General features: G+C 45.0%; 2 protein-coding genes across 2 annotated transcripts; one reads left to right on the forward strand and one right to left on the reverse strand.

Moving 5' to 3' along the window:
* The first annotated feature begins 5,272 nt into the window (after positions 1-5,272).
* LOC117863050 (chloroplast envelope quinone oxidoreductase homolog) lies at positions 5,273-8,387 on the forward strand. Its single transcript, XM_034746629.2, has 4 exons — positions 5,273-5,499; positions 6,303-6,444; positions 7,239-7,330; positions 7,478-8,387. Exons 1-4 carry the CDS (start codon positions 5,413-5,415, stop codon positions 8,168-8,170), a joined length of 1,014 nt encoding a protein of 337 aa, XP_034602520.1. The 5' UTR covers positions 5,273-5,412; the 3' UTR covers positions 8,171-8,387.
* A 1,296-nt stretch (positions 8,388-9,683) lies between these two features.
* On the reverse strand, positions 9,684-16,234 carry LOC117863049 (nuclear transport factor 2). Its single transcript, XM_034746628.2, has 9 exons — positions 16,079-16,234; positions 15,818-15,970; positions 15,261-15,630; positions 13,573-13,811; positions 12,846-13,005; positions 12,638-12,759; positions 12,476-12,541; positions 10,955-11,021; positions 9,684-10,200 (listed from the first exon to the last, which is right to left on the reverse strand). Exons 1-9 carry the CDS (start codon positions 16,163-16,165, stop codon positions 9,938-9,940), a joined length of 1,527 nt encoding a protein of 508 aa, XP_034602519.1. The 5' UTR covers positions 16,166-16,234; the 3' UTR covers positions 9,684-9,937.
* Positions 16,235-21,873: the final 5,639 nt, after the last annotated feature.

Consider the following 21,873-nt stretch of genomic DNA (forward strand, 5'->3'; position numbering starts at 1 on the left):
CATATGTTCCCCACTTGCTAAGACATGTGCTCATCCTTGCTATAACCAATTTTACTTATACTATAAAGTTGTTGTGAAAATGGTGCTGAGTTCTAGGCGTATGCAACCCTCGGTCGATTGCCTGTGAAGTTTGGAGCCTTCGTTTCTATGATTATTGTATATCTCTCATAGACTCGTAAGTCATTATTTATATTCCTTTACGTGATATTGTTACTGTTATTCACTGATGATATCACTATATATATGAAACTTGATCCTAGCATACATATAGGTAGCACTTTGTTTTATTTTAAAACCAGATGTGACAACCAATAAGCTAAGTTGGTCCAAAGAAATTTGAAGAGTGTGACATGGATGGTGGCATGAATTGCTCTACGCGCTTTGGAAAGGGAGGCACTAGGAATTGCTTTTGTCGCTGCAAGGTACGTGGCAATGAGTACCAGACATATAGCATATCCATGTTGAGCGCATGAGTGTTAAGGAAAATGTTTTACACTTAACTGGAAATTCCAGCAGTAGCATGGTTGCTTGGTCTGGTATTCTCTGTGAAAACTTCTGATAACTTCTGAATATTTTGTACTAAAAAGATGTCTACATATTTTATTTGTTTTTCTATGTGCCATATCGCTTTGTCGCTTTGACGAGGAACTATGTGCAGATACATTACGGCAAGATATGGCGGTCTCATTGTCCAGGGCTAGTATCAGTCACTTGGCTAATGGAGCCCCACCAGCATGTGTTGGTCAATGATTAATCTCTGGAACCAATCATCTGACAGAGCATAGCCACGAAGAGGTGAGCAAGATTACCAGAGCGTAAGCCGTGCGCCTTGTGCCGGGCATACCTCAAGTCATCAAGAATATTGTTTGTAGCGCGTATGTTGTTCTGTTTGAGGGGGAAATTGTACAACCACACTAAAAATGCTTTATCGTTGAGAGAACACATTGAGTAGACTCGAATTCCTTAACCCACGACAAAGGACAATGATTGTCTATTGATTTTTGAAGGGGTCGCAGGTTATGTTCAAGCCTAGGACCTGGAGATTGGGATGTTCACACGATAATGATCTTCCTTAGGCGGCAAAGCAGGCATAGTGCATAGCGTCAATGCAATTTACTTTTGTTGGTTTATGACCTGAAGAAAATTAAGTACCGAAGCATACACTTTGACATTGTGTAACAAGAGCCCCAACAAGAACGTGCACAAGATGAGAGAAGGGCATGTGTAAGAACCAAATAATGCTTGCAGTTCCATGTATAAGAACTATGCATTCTGAAGGCTAATTGCTAATGTGTTAACAAGGTAAGATTTGTTGAGTAAAGATATATAGCTATTGAGTTGAAGTTGATTACTGTTGGGCAAACCGACATGGTGACATTGCTTGTAATTATTTTCGGTAGTTAACTGTAACGTGTGGTTTTAAAATATATGCATGTGGATTCTCACAAAAAGAATATATGCAAATGTGGATCGTCGGGAAATGCAAACCCACATGCACTTGTACAAAATATCCATCCATGCTTTGATTTTCCTTACCTACCATAATTTAATTCCACTAACTCCCTAGCACAAATCTCAAACACATACAAATGGTGGGGATTAGGCGACACGTAGAGGTCCAACTTTGGAAGATTTTATGATTCTTTATCTATAATCTAAATGGTGCAATCTTTTAGTCCAAGAGTAAATTGTTCCTCATCTTGAAAGCTCAATTGAGAAAACCACAAATGCATCACTCTGAAAAAAAAAGCATAGATATTTCAGCTCATTTACTATTCTGTGCTTTCACATTTTCACATTATTAGTTGGTGAATGGACCCTACAAAACTTAACACGTTGTGTGCGCCCCTTGGTTCCAGTAAAGGAGGTAAGTGAACAGTCCAACCTTGTCAACACGAGAGACGTCCCTGTCCCTCGCGTGCCTATCCAGTTGCTCTCAAGCGTGTTCATGGAGGCATGGAGCAGGACAGCTAATAATTCAATATAAAAACAACTATCATAATATATAATTCTTTCTATTTGTAATAATTTATTTTTATAGATATCATTGATCAAAGTTGCAGATGAAAGATCATGTCAATACCTTAGAATACTTATATTCGTGGATGGAGTGAGAGGCCTGTTTGGTAAAAGAACGTAAAACAAAGGAGTAGATTCATGTCACCGTAACTGGTGGGCCAAAAAAGCTACGTAGGTCCCACTGGCCAGTCCATCAGCATTCCTGTACCTTCGTGCCTATCCAGTTGCTCACAAGCGTGTTCATCGCCCCCTCTTTGTTCTCTGCAGTCTCTGCTATATACTCTCTCTGATCTCCAACTCGAGCACATGGAGGCATGCATGGAGCAGGACAGCAAACAAAAAATCGCTCGATGGCCGCAGATTGCCTAGATGCGGTTATACGTTGGCCCTCCGCCAGCTGCTACCTTGTGTAATTGACTTTTAGTGGTACACAGGACTATGAGCGATGCAACATATACAGAAACTAAGTGTAGTGTGTCAATAATCATAGAAACTAAGTGTAGTGTGTCAATAATCATTTGGTCGCTAATCGCGATGTTCCAAATTTTTGCTTTGGGAAAAAGAGATAAAATAGCTTGCCTTTGTCAGCCGTCATGTCGATGATGTCCTCAATGTGTGTGGCTGTTGCTTGGCTTAGGCTAGCAATTCTTGTGAATCTGGAGTCATCCCATCCAAAACATGCCCAGCTAAAGTCAATTCATTTTCCTTGTTCCTTGTCAGTCTAGGAGTTATACTGTCGGAGGCATCAGGTGCTCGAATTCTCTTGGACAAACCTCTTCCACCGCTAACAGGTATGTTTTTACTGAACTGCTTGGACAAATTGCATAAAGAAAGATAGTGAGAAGTAATCCTACATAGCTGATACATAAAACTTGCTAGCCAACAACAGATACCTCCTTATGGAATGTCTCTTGGTCAGATTCGGGTTGTTCCTGTAACGGGTCATAAGTAGGATCTGGATCTTCACACCCTTTTTTATTGGTGTCCTTTCTTTTACATTTTTCAACCTCGAAAAGTATGCTTAAGAGGAGGCGTGCAACCAGGGAAGACAAAATGCCCTAGTTCTTCAAGATACTTGCAGCTCTCGTCTTCTCATAAGGATGGAGCTCCGGCTCTATATCTTTGGAAAAGGAAGAAACTATTGTAAAATTGTCCAATCTTGTACGAGCGCAAAGGACAAGCTACTGTAAATGAAACAAACTACCGTAGTATTTAACATATTAATTGAGTGAAGCAGCAAATTACACAGTTTTCCATTATTCAAAAGAACAAAACTACAAAGCCCTGTTTCCTAAACCATTTCCTGGCAGAGTAACATGCTTGTTGCAGAGAATCATTATTGTGGATCCATTGCTTCTAAATATTTAGAGCTAGTGTCATCTTTGCTGCAAAGCCAAGAACATGCAAATAATGATCCACAATGCAGTAATATATCATACTAACTTTAAGTATCAAATTGGTACAACTTCAAAAAATTTAGGTACTCACATGAGCTTTATTCTAATAGAAATTTTAGGTACTCACAAGCCTTATTCTAATAGAAATTTTAGGTACTCACATAAGCATTATTCTATTAGTTGTTTAACTTACAAGTTACCAAAATTTAAATAAATAAATGAAGTTTTTGAACTGAGGCCACATACATCTAATTTTAACAATGTATATGTTGGTGTTACATCTTCTATATATTGTGAAACCATTCTCATCAAATATTGTTTCACCTTGAAATTCCTTGGGATAAAATTTAGAATATTTCCCTTTTTCATGCAAGGACACGATTTTTAACACCAAACAATATGTTATATGCAACATAAGGCAAAGGCAATAACAGGAATCTAAAATACTGATAATGCTATCTAATTGGGGAGTAATAATTTGAATAATGCATGAATCATTTTTTTATAGAAGAGTGTTACCTTGCTTTCTCCTGTTCAGGCATCATTATTGTAGCAGCAATTAGAAATTCATCTTGTCAAAACTTTAACATTAGAAAGTTTCAAAGTGCATTTTGGATTAAATAATTCAACATTGTAAATTACAAATATGATTTGCAAGAAAGTATAGACACTGGTGAAAAGTTGGAATCCAATCAAAGTGAGTTTAAAAATGAGAGTTGGATGCCTGTAGCCATTCCATCGAACAGATGGCATGCATGAACACTAATACATAATAGAAAAAAAATTAAAACAGAAATTGATTGAGTACATAGAATACATGCCTGACGTTGTGTGTGCGCACCATCATCAGATTGGAGCTTTAAATAATCATGCGATGGCCTAGAGCAGCTCGCCCACGTTGCTGTCATAATGGCGTGGATCGACGAGGATAGAGAAATTCCTCCAGATTATTATTCAGAGATTCGGTGCGGTGAAACAGTTAAAAGCTAAAGGTTCATAGTTTGGTTTCCCACCCATGTCGGGATCGGCGGGTTGGAAGAAAAATACCGGTGACAGTTCGTTCCATAACCAATCACCCACTCTCAAGGACAGACAGTCCATGCCGCCGCCGTTGCCCGCGAAGGACAGCAGGAGCGGAGCTAGGTTTTTGTCGTCATGGTTAGCCGACCCGATGGATAATGGATTTCCGCAAAAACAGTGAGAATCACTCAGCCTTTCACTTCAGCTTATCAGCCGACTTATCAGCCATCAAATAGTATTTTTCTCTCACAACAAATCAACCGTTTCAGCTTTTCAACCGACCTATAAGTCCAACCGAACAGGTCCAATGTTTAGCGGTGTTTTTTATTTAAGGCAAAGATCCCAGCGTGCAATTGGGAATAGTCCCTATGCCATTTTCGTTTAGCTTCGCCCCTGAAGGACAGGGAGTGGGCGACGAGGCGACGACGCTCTGTTTGCTCATCGGTTGCCGCGGAACGAAGCAACCAGGCAAGGGGCCGACGCGTTGGACGTGTACACACTGTGCACGGGGCGCAACGCAACGGCTCTCCCCTGGTGGTGCGTCGGCCACTCGGCGCCGAACCCGAACCGGCGCGCCTCCTGCTTGTCCACGGCTTCACACGCCGCGTCAAACCAGGTCTCGCGCGAGCCGTGACGGCGCGTCACCCTCCCCGTGTGCGCACACCTTCCTCGCCCTCCCCCGCCGCCTTCTAGAACAAACCCGTCGCCTCCCGTCCCGTTCCGTCCCCGCCGCGACGCGTCGCGCACCACACCACGAACCTCTCTCTCGCTGGCACCGCGGGCCCCACGCGTCAAACCCCCTCCTCCCCAGCGTGTATATCCTTGTCGCCACCAACCCAAGAAGCCCCAGAAACACCGTGCGCAGCAGGCGTGCACACCAAGAAGCCAGCGAACCAACCAGCCGAGCCCCCTCGAGTAAATCCTTTGTCCACTCCCCTCCCCTCCCCACTCGCCGGCGCTGCGCTTCCCTCCCGCGATGGCCGCCGCAGCCGCGACGAAGGTCCCCGCGACGATGCGGGCCGTGCAGTACGACGCCTGCGGCGGGGGCGCCGAGGGGCTCAAGGTAACCGCCGCGCACCACTTCCTCTCCCCCCACCCACCCAACCCCTGCTAATTGTTTTCAGGGAAGGGCCCCCAAGCTTACCCGCAGATCAGTGATTCCTGTGTGTTAGTGGTGAGGACGACGCGATTAGTCAATTGCTCGATTCGGCAGTTCATGGCCCCGTCGGTTATCTACAATATGACCCCATTAGTGCTCGCAATCAGCAACTGCTGATTGGTTGGTTATTTTTTTGTGCTATCTACTAGTCTGACTAGTTGCTGTGTGGCTCCCTGGCGGCCTCTCCGTTTGGAAATTACAGCCGTTTCACCTGATTCCGATTCCGCCATGCTACTTGCTACAAATAGTGCCGTCTTTCTATATTGCGGCTGCCAAAGTCAAAAGCATGTAGTGCTAGACGGACTAGTAGATGGTGGAAGTGGAACGCTGTCGCAGTCGGATTACACAATATGTGTGCCTGGTGTTTGCTGCCGAGAAGAGTCCGGCGGACTATCCGCGTGTCCTACAAAAAGTAGTCATCAGGCTCAGAGGAACAAGATTAATCTGCTACTAGTCTGTGTTCCAGATCGAATAGTCAATTGCGTGGCTTGCTGGTGACTTGAATTGGGTCAGTTATTCTCTGGCTGAAGATCTAGTTGTTTCAACGCACAGTAAAACTATAAATTAATAAGGGGAATTTAGTTGTTTTCTGTACCATTTGATTCTGTTCCTACGTAGTTAGCAAAAATTTTAAATTTGTGTCCATCTTTAAATTGAAGTCATTGGAAAGAAACTGCTGGACAAATTCTGAAATGCCTCTAATGCAGCATGTGGAAGTTCCCGTCCCTTCGGTGAAGAAGAATGAGCTCCTGTTGAAGCTGGAAGCAGCTAGCATTAATCCGGTGGATTGGAAGATACAGAAAGGGATGTTACGGCCTTTCCTGCCTCGCAAACTGCCCTTTATCCCAGGTATTCTGATTTCGAAAAAGAATTGATAGTTTCTACCTCTATTATCATTTCAATGGTCAACTTCCCCGTAATGATATCGTCCTTATTCCTCATTTTCATTGGGCCCCATGCACTCATTTGGTACTGGTGGATGAATTTTGACTTCGACCAATAATTGGCCATTTCTTTCACTGTTCTGTTACTTCAATTTCCTTTACAAATCAATATGTGCTTGTTATGATGTAAATACCTGATGTTTATGTATGGGTCTAACTTCAGCTTTATGTGATACTATATATGTTTTTTCTAATCTCTGATGACTGGTAATAATGACATATACCCTGACAGAGGGATCAAACATTGCTTAGCCCATGCATTTTAGGAACCTCAGTCTGTTTACACATTATTAAGATTGTATTGCAGAAACAATGATGTCTGTGTCCATTTCACCTTATTTGTGCATATGAAAAATCTTAAGTCTAAATTTTTATCATAAAAGAGAAAACTGGGAGAGAGTAAAGAGTGATGCTTTCTTCAACTTCTCTAAGGCTGATGTATCTCTTGGTGTTTCTTCATGGAAAGAACCTTATATTATAATTTATAACAAATGAGCAATAACCATTTTTTACCTGCCTATATGGCTGAAGGGTGTGAGTTCTGTGCGATACTTTGCTTGTTCTCTGCTCATGTAACCTGCGGGCTGCGGCGGCCTTATTTTTGTTTGCAGTAACAGCAATTCTTGTCATGCAAATCCTTTCATATAATATTTTGAAATATTCTATAATCAGTTCTGCTAATCCTTCCAACTTCTGCAGTGACTGATGTGGCAGGAGTAGTGGTTGATGTTGGTCCAGGAGTCAATGGGTTCCAAGCTGGAGATGAAGTTGTTGCCATGCTGAACTCATTTGTAAGCACGCTTCCTCCTGACTTTTTAGTAGTTGAAAGCTGTACATCGGTTTGCTAGATATGTTGATGCTTTCGGTGTGCTTTCATCATCTGTTGGAAGGTAAAGTTATGTTCTAACTCATGTTAACGCTGCCTGGCATTTTCACAGTATGGAGGTGGACTCGCTGAGTATGCTGTGGCATCTGAAAGTCTGACCGTCAAGAGGCCTCCTGAGGTATCTGCTGCTGAAGGTGCAGGGCTGCCCATCGCAGCCGGCACTGCGCTCCAGGCTTTGAGGTCCATTGGCGCCAAGTTCGACGGTACTGGCCAGCCCTTAAACGTGCTGATCACTGCAGCATCCGGTGGCGTTGGGCTCTACGCCGTGCAGCTCGCGAAGCTGGCAGGTCTCCACGTCACTGCCACCTGTGGAGCCCGCAATGTGGAGCTGTTGAAGAGCCTGGGTGCGAATGAGGTGCTTGACTACAGGACCCCAGAGGGTGCCAGCCTGCAGAGCCCATCAGGAAAGAAGTACGATGGCGTCGTCCACTGCACGGTCGGGATCAGCTGGTCGACGTTTGAACCTGTGCTGGCCCCTACCGGGAGGGTGATCGACATCACCCCGAACTTCGCCGCCATCCTTAAATCAGGGTTGCACAAGGTGACATTCGCCAAGAAGCGGCTGGTGCCACTGCTCCTGTCGCCCAACAAGGCCGACCTGGAGTTCCTGGTCGAGCTGCTGAAGGACCGCAAGATGAAGACACTGATCGACTCAAGGTTCCCATTGAGCGAGGCAAGCAAGGCTTGGCAGAAGAGCATCGAGGGCCATGCAACGGGCAAGATCATCGTTGAGATGGAAGGCTGATCGGCGCCGCCATTAACAGCAGCAAGAAGTATACTGTAGCAGGCAATACTGGGTTGACAGGCTGGGTGTGGCTTCGTCGTACAGAATATTGGTTTGAGGATAGATGTTTATAGCATTGTGTTTGTTTTTTGTTTTCGATTGTGAGGATGTCAAGTTCTCGAGCAGGTCGGGGTTTGTGGTTAATCAGTAAAGTCGCATCGTAGTGTTTTGCAGAGCATGTTCTGGTCTATAAGTACTCCCTCCATCCCAAATTACTTTTCATTTTGACTTCTTGTTTTGGTTTTTACTTTTCGTTTTTCATTTTGGCTCGTTGTTTTGGTTTTTACTTTTTGTTTTGGCTCGTTATTTTGGTTTTTTATACATGACTTTTACTTACATGGACATTATATATGTAGGTTCATAGCTAAAACATTATATATGTAGATGCATAGCAAAAATTATCAATTAAAAAGTCAAAATAAATAATCTAAAAAAGTCAAAACAAATAGTTATTTACGTCTAGACATTATATATGTAATTACTTACATATAGGTGCATAGCTAAGACTTTACAATGCATAGCAAAAACTATGAATTAAAAAGTTAAAATGAATAAATAAAAAAGTTAAAACAAATAGTTATTTACGTCTAGACATTATATATACAGTATATATTATATATGTAAGTGCATAGAAAAACTATGAATATAAAAAAGTTAAAAAAGTCAAAATGAAATTATATATACAGTATATATGTAAGTGTATAGAAAAACTATGAATCTAAAAAAAGTAAAAAAAGTCAAAATGAAAAGTTATTTGGAATGGAGGGAATAGTATACTACTTTTTTTAGGGCGAGTTACATTTAACTTGTTGGTAGATTAGTTGGCACGACACGAAATACTCAGTACCTTAAATAAAATGTGTGCACCTGTGTAGTGTGATAAAATGACAATACTAATCATTTAACTTCTTGTGAATGAACGGCTACTTATATTTCGTTGTCAGGCTTAGTTTCTCTGTAGGCAAATTTTCACTGCTGACGCTAAGTAGGATCATTACCCGAAGCCATCTGTGACTTCAGTTCAAATACTTTGAAGAGATCAGTTAGAAGATACGATATGGAAATTGTATTGTAACTAAAAGGGTTGAATTTAACAACTGCGCAAGTTGGACCAGAAAGTTAATAGCAGCTCGTAAGTTGGGTTGAGAAAGTAAACCGCATGTTGTTTCTGGACGAGATTCATGTCTACAAATGCAACTCGTTTCTGGTATGCAAACCACATTCCAACTGCTATCCACACCCCTTTCCCCTGTGGCAATGTGGCTAACAGCAACTAACTGCCATCGAAATGGCAGCTCAAAACGAACAGACATGAGACGAGAGCATGCGCTGGCATTGACAGATTCCATGAACAAGATAAATTGTCTTACTAATCTTAGGTGCTCTAAACCATAACTTATATTCCACTATAGTCAACAAAAACTATAGATCACCGGCACCTCAAATCAACTGCCTCTAATTTGGGAAGGTAAAAGACGGGAAAACATAAATCAGCAGCTCAACAAAGCCAAACATACTAGGACTACATCTCAATAGACGTATATTCTACAATTAGCAACCGATATAACCATTGCTTTACCTTGCCACAAAACAAGGTTAAGCACCAATTTATGACCCGTTGATAAACCTCACATGAACCCAAATCCGCCTCACCTGCCACTCTTTTGGTCAACCATGATGGTGGCCATAAAATTCTGAAACTATTACCGACCCACAGCTACCAAGAACTCACTTTGCGGCCGCAGTAGCGGCGGATGGTGCCCGGGCACCACGACCACCGGCTGTACCAGAGTGGTCGACCCGCTGGTAGCCAACATCACCTCCGCGAGATGAGCCTCCCCTGCCACCACCTCGGCCGCCATAATCAGATCGATAACCGAACTCGCCCCTTCCGTAGCCTCTGCCTCCATTGTAAGTACCACGGCCTCTAAGGCCTTCGCCTCGGAAGTTACCACCTCTACCCGGTGCAAACCTTCCTCCTCTGCTACCACCTGAAGCCAGAAAAAATTGTCAGCTGAAATGAAAAGGGAGACAAAAAAAAAAGGTAACAGACGAAATGTCTATCATGACCAAGCAAAGTGTTGCTCATACATGGTTCGACATTTGAGAACTTGTTATTTCCTAAAGTCAGTAGTGCTATAAAAATGATCGGTAATGCTAAGACTCTAACGTCCGGAATCTAAAAAAAATCAGACAGCTCGAGATATGTTTCAATAGTTAATCATCGATGTTGCAACTATTGTTTCCGCATGTTTCATAGTGAATGTTGCATGAAACATAGTGTTCATGTTGCGTCGGGAATTTTCTATCCCGGGGTCGAACGACAGAGTCATTTTTTCGCATATCTTTCAATGTTGCAACTATAAGTTTCCGATGTTGCAGATGTTTTATTTTGATGTTGCAACGGAGCGTCCGATGATCAGACGTCCGGGCGCTAGCAGTGCCGAAAAATGATATACTTTCCACGGTAGATGACCAAAACAAGCAGTACTCTATTATGATTCTATTTGCCACAGGAGACAATTTTCTAAGTAACATATACTAGCATATTAAGAATAACACTTTACAGAATCTTCAGTACATCCTAAATGCCACCTGGCACAGGTGCTTTCGTTTCCTGTTATCATCGCGTTCAAAAGAACACAGAAACAAATACATATTCCTCTCAAAATAAAAAAATGGCATTTCACAAGCAGTAATTATGCTTTAAATAGCAAAGAATGGTAAAAGATTATATGGACATACCACGAGAACCAGTAGTTCTTTTCTCTTCAACATAACATTGCCGTTCACCAATCATAACAGGAGAGGCCTGCAATCACAAGTTATTGTCCGGTAAAGTATCATTCATCTATGCAACATTTGTTAGACCAGTTCTAGAAGCTGATTCCATTATAAAAGAAAAACATATGCTGGTTTTTCATATTCAAAAGTGTATAGTTCCACAACATCCAGAACACCCTAACAGATGAACTGACCTGAATCCACACCTTGAGCAGAAATAAATAATAATAATCAAAATGTACAAAGTGGCATTAAGACACTAGATAAATGTATTGGACACTGCCATTATTTTGTTAAACAAGCAGGAGAGTTGTGTATCATTTCATTATAGAAAGAGAAGCTATTCACTATTTTTTTCTCAAACAAGAAGGAAGAGTTGTGTGTCATTTCATTATAGAAAGAAAATAGCTACTCCATTTCTAAAACCTCGTATATTTAAAAACAGAGGGAGTACAACCCAAAGTCCACACCCTGAATAATTTAGAATATGCGCACTACAAGCAAAAGGAAAAATACAGCCAAAAATACAAACAAGCCTAGCAGATTATGCAGTACCTAGGCTCCAGCAGTGCAACAGTGAGGCTCCTACTCACCTACTGGCTACTGCCCACAACAACCAACTTTTGTAATGAAACTTCCATGTTCAAAGATTGCAAACATAGTGGGTAGTCAAGTCTCTTGTGTGTGAGGCTCTGCCGTGGTGGAGATAAATATTAAACATGAAAACAGATATAACCAGACTTGGCAAATTTAAGAATTTATATGTTCTTAAATAGACAAAGCAACCAGCAGCACATAGCATGGGGGAGGATAACAGGATCAACAGAGCCAAAATAAGTTAGTTCATGGCCAGCATTCCAACAGAGTATTCACGCCAATAGGTTCGTTCAAAGCAACGAGGGTACACCCTACACAACAAATAAAAACAATAGTGGGGCTGGATCGCTCCATAGTTTGACCCCAAGATTTTGTTGGGGATGCTAGATGTGATTCCATTATTCAAAGCAAGCATAGCATCCTATATTAATATCCTAAGAGACCAATAAAACCAGGAGAACCGACATAGAAGCTTTCAAGATGAAAAATAATTCAGAAAGAGACAGCATCCGCAATACTGCAAAATCAATTAGCATATGTATCAAAATACCTGTAAGAAAAAGTTTAGCAGCTCAAGAAAATGATTGTGCTATTTTTTCCCATTTCTGCCTAAGGATGATTAACAACTGGAAGAAAGGCCATGAATATACTGAATATATCATACATGGCTCCACAAACATCTCTCCCACCTAACTAAACTACCAGAACTCCTTTTTAAGGGACTACAAACCAAGCAAACTGAGTCACTAGTTAAACAACCCTTATACAATTACCCAATAATCATAGAACAAACTGGCATGAGAACAGGGCACACATAATTAGATTAACTAGCTAACTGATGAATAACACAGATCAGAAAGCAACCAGAGTAAAATGTACGATTACCTCTATTGCAGTTTGGACTGCGCTGGCATCCTCAAATTCTACAAAGCCATAACAAAACCCTTGGATCTGTGTTTCCTCGACAGAAATACAAATATTAATTTGAGCATTAGGCTTACAGAAGACTCTAAAAATAAAAAAAAAATTGAGATAATAAACAAGTACCTTGTTGCTTCTAACTTGGATGCCTTCATGCTTAATGGTGCCAAATCGCTTGAATTCTTCTTCTAATTGTTGTGGTGTGGCATTTAAAGGAAGATTCCGCACATATATGGCATGTGCATCGACTTTGAAGATGATTAGAAAGCATGTCAGATGGAGTCAATTGAAATCAATAAGCGCTTGAGCTGCAGGTTTGGGTTTTAGATAATACCTTCTGGATCTTGAAAGCTGCCACCCTGCGTGTTAGGACTGAAAGCTGGAGCATCAGCAACCAGAGCAAGTGCAGGAGGGGCTTGTTTCTCTGGTTTTGGGGGTGCAGGCCTGGAAGGAACCACAGGAGCTGGTGGTCGATATTCTTTCATGACTTTTACCTAAAGCATAACAACAAAAATGTCATGATGATGATAAACATAGAAAGGCCTAAAGTGCATAATATGGACTCTTAACATACTACCCATCACCCAATTAAGTTGCAACCAACAACACAACCGAACCAAGAAAACCTTGAAAATTTCTTCACCAAAAGACAACAGCAGCATTAGAAGTCAAATAATCTGACAGCAAAAATCAACATTAACAGATTCTAATTCAAGTTTCCACATAAAAAACAGTTTAGTAGATTTATTGTGTTGAGCAGTGTGCCACATTATTCATAAACCATTTAGTGCAGCATTGACACTTAGAACTTAGAAGCTTCATGTTAACTTGTGAAGGTTTACACTCCAAATTCCTGTCAACATGAGGATTTAGTAAATCATCTACATTGCAAACACTAATCACTCCAATGTTACAAAGCATAAGAACAAATTCTGGAAAGAATTCAAAATTATTAGCCTCTCATGGCCAGTTATAGACTTCTAGATATACACAATTAGACTTATGAATTATATGTGATGTTCAGCATGATGCAAGGAAGAGAATAGCTTTCGGAAACCTACAATTGAAGCATATGACTTCTTTGGGGCCTCCTCGAGCGGTACTGGGGGAGACGAACTTGGTGCAGCCACTGCAACATTATTCTGCACTTCCTTTATGACCTCAGGAACAGGTGTTTCCTCAACAGCAGGCTTCTCCACATTATTGGGCGGGTTGTAAACCTCCTCCCCGTTCAGTTCTTCCTCCTCCTTAGGTTGGGGTGCAGGCTCAGTTGCATTCTGCTCGGGCAGTGGCAAAGCATCTACAAAGAAACAGTCAAACACCGGCAATCTAAACACATGACTCACATCAGAGGAATGGAGAAGTTTCAGGGGAAAAGTCTACATAACCCCCCAACGTATAGGTGGTGGTTCACTTCACCCCCTAACCTATAAATTCGGCTTTTTTACACCCTAAACTAGTGAAAACCATTCATTTAACCCCCCCCCCCAAAGTGGTTTTGCATCTTGGTTTTGCTGATTTGGCGTGCCATGTTGGATAGAGATAGCAGTATAGCACATTAGTATTTGGATCCACTTATCAGTTGTTTTTATTCCTCTGCATCCTTTCTCTTCCTTTCTCCTACTCTGTTCTCTCTCTTTCCAGAACTAGCACGATCATCCATGGCTGACGGTGGCTTCTGCCTAGCTGGCTAGGTAGCTGGCGAGTGTTGCACAGTGTCGCACCACGCTGTACATGAGGATGGGGTGGCATGGCACTTCAATTTGCAGGCTCACCTGTGCTCATCGAGCTGGCGGCGGAGGAAAGGGCAGCAGCAAGGGCAGGGCCATACCATAATTTGCTGTGAATTCCCTCTACCTCTTTATTTTAAGTAAAATTCCCTCTACTCTTTAGCTTCCAGGTTGTACCTTGATGAAATTTGCTGGCCCTGGTGACCAGAATCATGGTGGTTATCTGATCTGAACGAAGAGGCGCAAGGGGAATTGGCATGTTGGCCCACCAAACCAGGCTGCACTCTCCTCCAATGTAGCGCTAATGCTAGCAATTAGTAAGCGACAAGTGACGACGGGGCGACGGGATGCTCAAACTTGCAGAGCACAGAGGCGGATGCAGAGCAAGGGGCTAGGCCATAGCAGAGTTGCAGAGCAGCAAAGGGAGGAGGCGACATGTGCAGGCGGCAGACGAGCAAGGAGGAGCAAGCGGTGCCCAACCCACCACACGCAGCAACGCGAGGGAGGGTAAGGGTGCGGCCATAGAACGGATGTGGTGGCGCTCTGCATAGGGGCAGCGCTGGGTGCCTCGGACGGGGTGCAGCACTGGATCGGCAACGGGTGGCTGGTAGCAACGGCTTGTAGCTCCATGCCGCACGGCAAGGGCGAATCGCGTCTACACTCAAGAACAGAGGGGTGGGAGGCGGATGAACACAAAAAGATGGAGAGAGGCCGGAGTTGAGGAAGAAGGGGTAGGTACCTCCATAACTCCCCACTTACAGGCGGGACTCACTTGTTAGTTAGTCAGCAATTATTCAGTCCACTTCAGCACACCGACATGGCAAAACCACTATCCAAGTCGGCAAAACCACTATCCAAGTCGGCAAAACCAGGATGCAAAACCACCTTAGGGGTTAAGTAAATGGTTTTCACTAGTATAGGGTGTAAAGAAGCCGGTTTTGTAGGTTAGGGGGTGAAGTAAACCACCACCTAAACGTTGGGGGGTTATGTAGTTTCAGAGATGTTTGACCGCTACGCACCCTGTTCACGAGGCACACTCTCGGTGTCTCCTCCCCCAACGACAGTGCCGTTCGCCAGGACGGCAGAAGGGGCGGCCTCCACGTCCACCGCCACCTCCGGCTGCTGTGGCGGCGGCGGTGGCGCCGGGTGCCCGGTCCCCTCCTCCCCTTCCCCCTCCCCGACGTAGCGCAGGATGTCGTTGAGCACGAAGTAGCCCTTCTCCTGCGGCGCGAGGAAGAAGGACTGCACGAACTCGCGGCCGACGCCGGTCCTCCCCGTGAGGTGGCCCATGACGAGCACGGTGACGCCGCCTTTGAGCGACTCCTGCGCATCGACGGCCTTGATCTCCGCCCGCGTGATGCCCATGGACACGATCTTGTCGTTAATCGCCTGCAGAACCGTACGCGCGCGGCGGGCGCGTGCGTGTGTACGCAAAAACACAGATCAGAGCCACGCGGCGCCCCCCAAAAAACACACACATCCCTGTCGGAGAGAATTAGGCCCCCCGTGGGAAGGAGGCCCCCAGATCTGGGCCGCGGCCGCGGGGAGAGCGCGGCGGCGGGGGCGAGGGGCTTACGTCCATGGTGGTGACGGTGTCCATGCCGTCGGCGGCGGCGGCGGCGCCGGCGGCGGGGCGGCTGAGGCGGCTGGCGTCCTGGTAGAAGCGGTGGACGTGCTCCGGCGACTGGTGCAGGATGTTGTAGTACTGGTTCACGAACGCGTTGCCCACCTGCGCGCGCGCACACACACACGGAGAGAAGGGGGAATCGAGTCAGCGCGGATCCGGGGAGCGAGCGAGCGGATCGGGGGTGAGGAAGCGGGAGAGGGGGAGGCTTACCACTTGCGCCGGCGGTGGCGGCGATCCGGCCGCCGCGGGGGCGGCGGCTGCTACGGCTCCGGCGGGCGGCGGCGGCGGCGATGCCATCGGGGGAGGAGGAGGGTAGGGGTTAGGGTTTTGGGGAGGGAGGCGGGGAGGGGGGGGTGGAGGGGTTTGTCTGCTGGCGTCCTCTTTTCCCGCAAAGCTGGCGGAGAGCGGGTGGGGAGGAGGGGGGAAAGGAAAGGGGAGAAGGGTCGCGGCGGCGGCGGGGGTTATACGGCCGAGGTGGGGTTGGGGGTGGGTGGGGGCAGCGGCACGTGCGAGCCGCGCGTGAGGGCCGTTGGGCGTTGCGGCTCGAGCGGGGGGCTGCCGCGGGGGGAATGGACGGCCGTGATGCGACGGGACGGCGCCGGACGGGTGGGGATGCCGCCGCGCGTGGTTTTCGCTCGATTTGGGGGCCTGCCCGGCGCCGGCGCGTGATCCGCCGATCTCAGCAGGTCGCGATCGGGGCGTGTGACCGTGTGTGTGAGGAGTGGCTTGAACGCGACACGGATCTTCCTCCGGATGGCTACCATTTTGTACATGATTGGGCACTGGAGCTAGTCTACGTGTGTTTGACTAGTGTGGCCCTCGGTTCCGTTTTGAGGACCGGTACCAGGTGGCTTCTAGTAGATAGACCAAACAAGTTGAGGCCGAGACAGGTGTGCCATCAAATCGAGAGCTAAGTGGGGAAAGTGCTTCCCCTGGCATCGATAATTCGTGTAAGGTGCTAGTCAAATCCAAAAATCCAAATCCTTATTTGGCTAAGATAAGTTTAATGGCGAGCTTCATAAAAGTTTCATGAGTATTAAATTTTACGCCACATCAACAGTTTTGCTAACTTAGTAGGATTATTACGAGAAAAGATGAGAGGAGTTTCATCATATTAGAGAGAAAATTTCATCCACGTGAAAACCATCAAACCCAGTTACCAAGGATCCAGTATTGGTAGCAGTGCAATGAAATTATATACCGAGATTGGTCTAAGTGACCGCCATCCTCGGTAGCCACACATATGGTGGCGACGATAGGTCACGCGGTGGGATGTGATGCATCGCAAAATAAATGGAAATTATTTAAAGAAATCGCTTGTGTACATCACTACAATGTTTGATGTTGGGCGACACGATTAAAGATCGCTAATCAAGAAACAGAGGTGCTAACATTGTCTGCGAAAAAGGTTAAAAGGGTGATTGTAGCGTGATGGAATAGAAGAGAGAACACAAACAATACGTGAAAAGGAGGTGGTGGCAGGTACGAAAGTTGCAAAAGTAATGAGAAGTAAAAAAAGGATGGTCGTGCTTGAGTAGTCTACGAACCTTTTTTGAAACACAATAAAGACACGATCGCTCATATAAACACACGCATATTCAACCTAATGAAATACATGCACGTGATACTACCCCTATAAGCATCATTGCCACCTCACTGTCGATGACGTACCACTGAAAGAATAGTAAGTCACTACTGGCGCCTCATTGTTGCATATCATCTACCACTAAAATAATAATACTGGTTGAATCTTGTGTCGGTGTCTAGATCCGGAAACCTACCTTGTGTTGGTGTTTAGACCCGGAAACCTATCGAGGAGGGTGCCCGAGGTAGTGTTTTGGTTGGTGGGGCTCGTCGAGATCAGTAACTCGAAGGTAAACACAGACACACGATTTAGACAGGTTTGAGCTACTAGATTACGTAATACCGTCCTGTGTGTTGGTTGGATTGAATTGTTTTGGAGGGGGTCCCTGCCTTATCTTATATAGTCGGGGGTAGAGTTACAGGTTAGTTGGTTACAAGAATACTAGTCGGATACGACTAGAGGAGTTGTACTCTTATTACAACGAGTAATTTTCTAATCCTTGACTAGTTCCTGTCTTCCCATGTAGACTACACCACTTTGGGCCATGGTCTCTATGTCAGATGCGTCTCGGTGTCCAGCCCCACATTTAGGACTGTCCAAACCTCCTGGTGGGCCCATACATGTATGGGCGACAAGCCACCGAGTACTTTTTAGTCAAATGCAACAGCTTCGAGTACTTTTGTAGACTTCACCGACTAATTTTGGTGCTCTTCGAGTACTTTATCTGGTTAAATCTTCAAAGGTACCCAAAAGTGCCAAGCGGCTAGAATGTGCTTAAACTTTTTTTCACTTAGTCTTGTATCCTTCAAACTTGAATTTTATATGGAAGTGCGATGAAAGTCGCACTCCATATGGAGTAGCCCCCGAGCTTTAGGTTGAATCGAAGAATCAAGCTAAGAGTCAATCTGTAATTTGCATCACTCTCCCCTTAAAACCCGGAGAAAAAACTTTTTGTCAATGGACACGTGGCACACAGGCCCCAAGCCTTTAGCCGACTAATTTGGTGGGTATAAGGGTCAAATTTGGTCAACGTGACCATCTCTTGGAATATCCAATCTTCTTTCCAAAATAAAAGTAACCACCAATCAGGTTTCCTAAATTCTGAGAATTCTTTAAATCGAAATCCATTTACCTGTATAGTTTTTACTATGCCACTGTTATAAATAATGGAGAAATTTATCCCTTCCGTTTTACCCTTGCCATTTGCCTTTCCAACTTCCACACTATAGCCCTAACGCCGCCTCCACTGTTCAATCTCCGAACGCTAGCGCCGCGCCCCCCACCATGCAGCCCTTCAGCGTATGCAACTGAAGACGCTCGTGACATCAAGGATGGGGAGGAAGATCGCTGCATCCAAGCCTGCTAAGGACAAGAAGAAGAAAAGGAGATCTGGCAAGTGGAAAGATCCTCAGTTGCCAGTGCCCAAGTACGGCAGGACCAATCAGACTGCGCTGCCCAACGCCATGTGTGCCTGGAAAGAGTCGAAGGCAACTGAGGGTGACATCAAGGCTCTTGTCGCCACAAAGCTGTTGCAAGAGCAGTGCTATTTCAATAGAGATTCACCTTCAAGAATGCATGCCCATTGAAATCATATCCAAACTTTTGCACTTCATTGAGCGAGGCCTTGGATTGCCCATATGTGTTTTCTTCCGGGGGTCTTCTTGATTATTACAAGTTTGGAGTTAGTACATCTGAATCCTGATGGAATTTTCCATACTACTATTTTCATTCACTTCTGCGAAGCTTTTCTGGGGATCAGACCGCAATTTCAGTTATTCTGAAAGTTTTTTCGTGTGAAACCACAACCCTCGAGGGAACACACGCTATTGGTTGGAGGCGCCGGAATTCAGATGCGGGAGACAGTAAGTTGCCAGTATTTGGATTACGAACTGATAGACTCCAATGTTGGGTGGAAAAAATAGTGTTATATTGGCAACCATGATCCGAAACTACCCAAGCTGACAGAACACCGCCCCTCTTGAAACAACCGGTGGCTTGAAGAACCGAAACATGGAGATTGCCTCCAATTACCCGAACATATGGATAAAATTTCTAGGTTGAAACAAGAGGGAGTTACTGGAATTGGAGTAGCCCTTAGCTTTATGAAGCGTCGAATCCATCCTTTGCAGCAACGATGCCACTATGGCTATGAATACACTGGTCTCAATGATACATCTAGATTTTCTTCTGATGAAATCAGTACAGATAAGATCATGGTTAGGCTCAAATGGATGTTCAAGAACATGGGCGGGATCCCCACTATTGTGCGGGAATTCAGCACCTCACACCCGCCAAAACCTATAAGTATTCATGACCGTGGCCCCCGAGTACTTATTTTGAATGTACAAGTCAACTTGTCTCTTTTTGCAGAAAGATGAGTCAACTTGTCTCTTTTTGCAGAAAGATGAGTCAACTTGTCTCTTTTTGCAGAAAGATGTTACTTTGTACTTCTCTACTCCTCTTCCTCCTCCGGATTTGAAGATGTCTGTGAAGCCGCTCCTCGCTTGTTTACGCGGGAAGTCATGAGAGGCGATGACTAGGAGGAGGTAGTCGAGTCCTCCAGCGGCACTAGTTCTGATGCCGTGAATCAATACGAAGTCAAGTCCTAGCTCTCTGCTAAGGCCGAACCGTCCTCCGGGTCGAAGAAGCGCTCAGCTACAGATGAGCTTGAAGCTGCGATCCCTCTACCACCGAAGAAGAAACAAACCATTGTTGCGAAACGGGCCGTGAAAAAATCCATCGCTGTGGGTAATGTGCCCCCCAAGGTAATTATCTATGGGAAGGTCAAGATCCTGAGTATCACATACTCCCAAAAGGTGTCTCCAATGTCACCACCGTGTCTACTCAGGATGACATTGGTGGTTTGCAAGTACTCGAGCTGGCATTGGAAACTGAGAAGGCAGCTGCCTTGGTTGCATAGGACAAGTCGCTGATCATCAAGGAGGTGATCGATGTTGAAGATAATCCAGAGCCTGTTGTTAGCAATGACAACTCCTTTGGAGATGCGGTGAACTCAGCTGTCATAGAGATGACGTCAGCAGCGGGGGCGGTAACTAAGGCTGGCCAGGATCAAGCTACGACTTCTCAGGTCGCGTCAAAGGCACCATCTCCAGCTATTAAGCTACTGCGCTTGATGGGAGAACCCACATTGAAACTAAAGAGATCTTCAAGGTATCCTGTGTTGTTCTTTTGAGTACTTATTATGACTCATAAGTAAGTTGCTTCGGACATAGATTTGGCTAGGCTTAACTCCAATCTTGTGACTGATGGCGGCAGCCACTCAGCTCAAGACATTATCTAGGCTCAAGTAGTACTTCTGCCGCAAGAGCAAATTGTGGAGAAGCCATCTACTCCAAGGGCTATGTCTACTATGGTGGCTCTTATGCATGAGGTATTGGCATTGTCGACCAATGTTGTGCCACTAGCCCCCGACCGACAAGTACTCGAACAAGTAGCGGTGACTACTTCTAGCATCGTGGCTACTCCCGTAGCCCCCGAGATAGAGGCGGCGAGTGTTTTGGAAGCCATGGCTGCCGACGCGTCCTCCGAGCTAGGTCTGGCCGGAGAAATTCGTCTTAAAGAAATCCAACTGATCAACGGCCCCTTGTTGAATATGGACGTGGTCGCTGGAATGATGGAGATGCACTACCATATCGGCAATTATGCAGAGGTATCTTCTTTCTGACTTGATTTGTTGATATTTGCCTTGTAACTTGTACTCGTGTACTAACACGAGTACCTATTGTGTGTGTCGCAGGATGTCATCAAGCACTCCCACCGCAAATCCCAGATGCTTGAAGGATATGGGGACACAGTACTTCATGCTGAGGCCCTTGAAAAAGAACTTGCTAAGGAGAGGGAGCACTGTTCTCAATTAATGATGAAGTGTGACGAAGCTACCGCTGAATACCGGAATCACATCTTGCAACTTGAAGAAAAGAAAGACTGACTAGGCAGACGCAACAAGTCCTTGAACCAGCGGATTAAAGGTAATTGTTATTCTTGCTGCTTTCCGAATACTGATTCTGCTTGTGGTATTGACCCTCTGCTGCCTTAATGTGCAGAGCTTGGGAAGTCGAATAAAGAACTCCAGGAGAAAGCCACCGATTGGACCAATGCGTTCTATCGTGTGACTGACCGGCACAACAAACTTGTCTTGCAAGTTGAGAAGTTGGACCATAACCTGCAGAAGGAGAACAAGATGCGTGAGGATGGCGAGGCTGATCTTGTTACTGCCATGGAGACCATCAAAGATCATGAGGCTAAGGCGGAAACTGCCACATTCACCCGGATTTGTGAGGCCGCCCAGCCGATTGCGGATATGATAGAGCCTCCAGCTAAAGGTATAGAGTCTCGTCCGCTGTTAGAGGTACTCAAGGATGCACCAGAGAAGGTTTCTGGTTATATTCAGAAGATGGCG

This window comes from Setaria viridis, chromosome 7, assembly GCF_005286985.2.
Source record: "Setaria viridis chromosome 7, Setaria_viridis_v4.0, whole genome shotgun sequence".
NCBI lineage: Eukaryota > Viridiplantae > Streptophyta > Magnoliopsida > Poales > Poaceae > Setaria > Setaria viridis.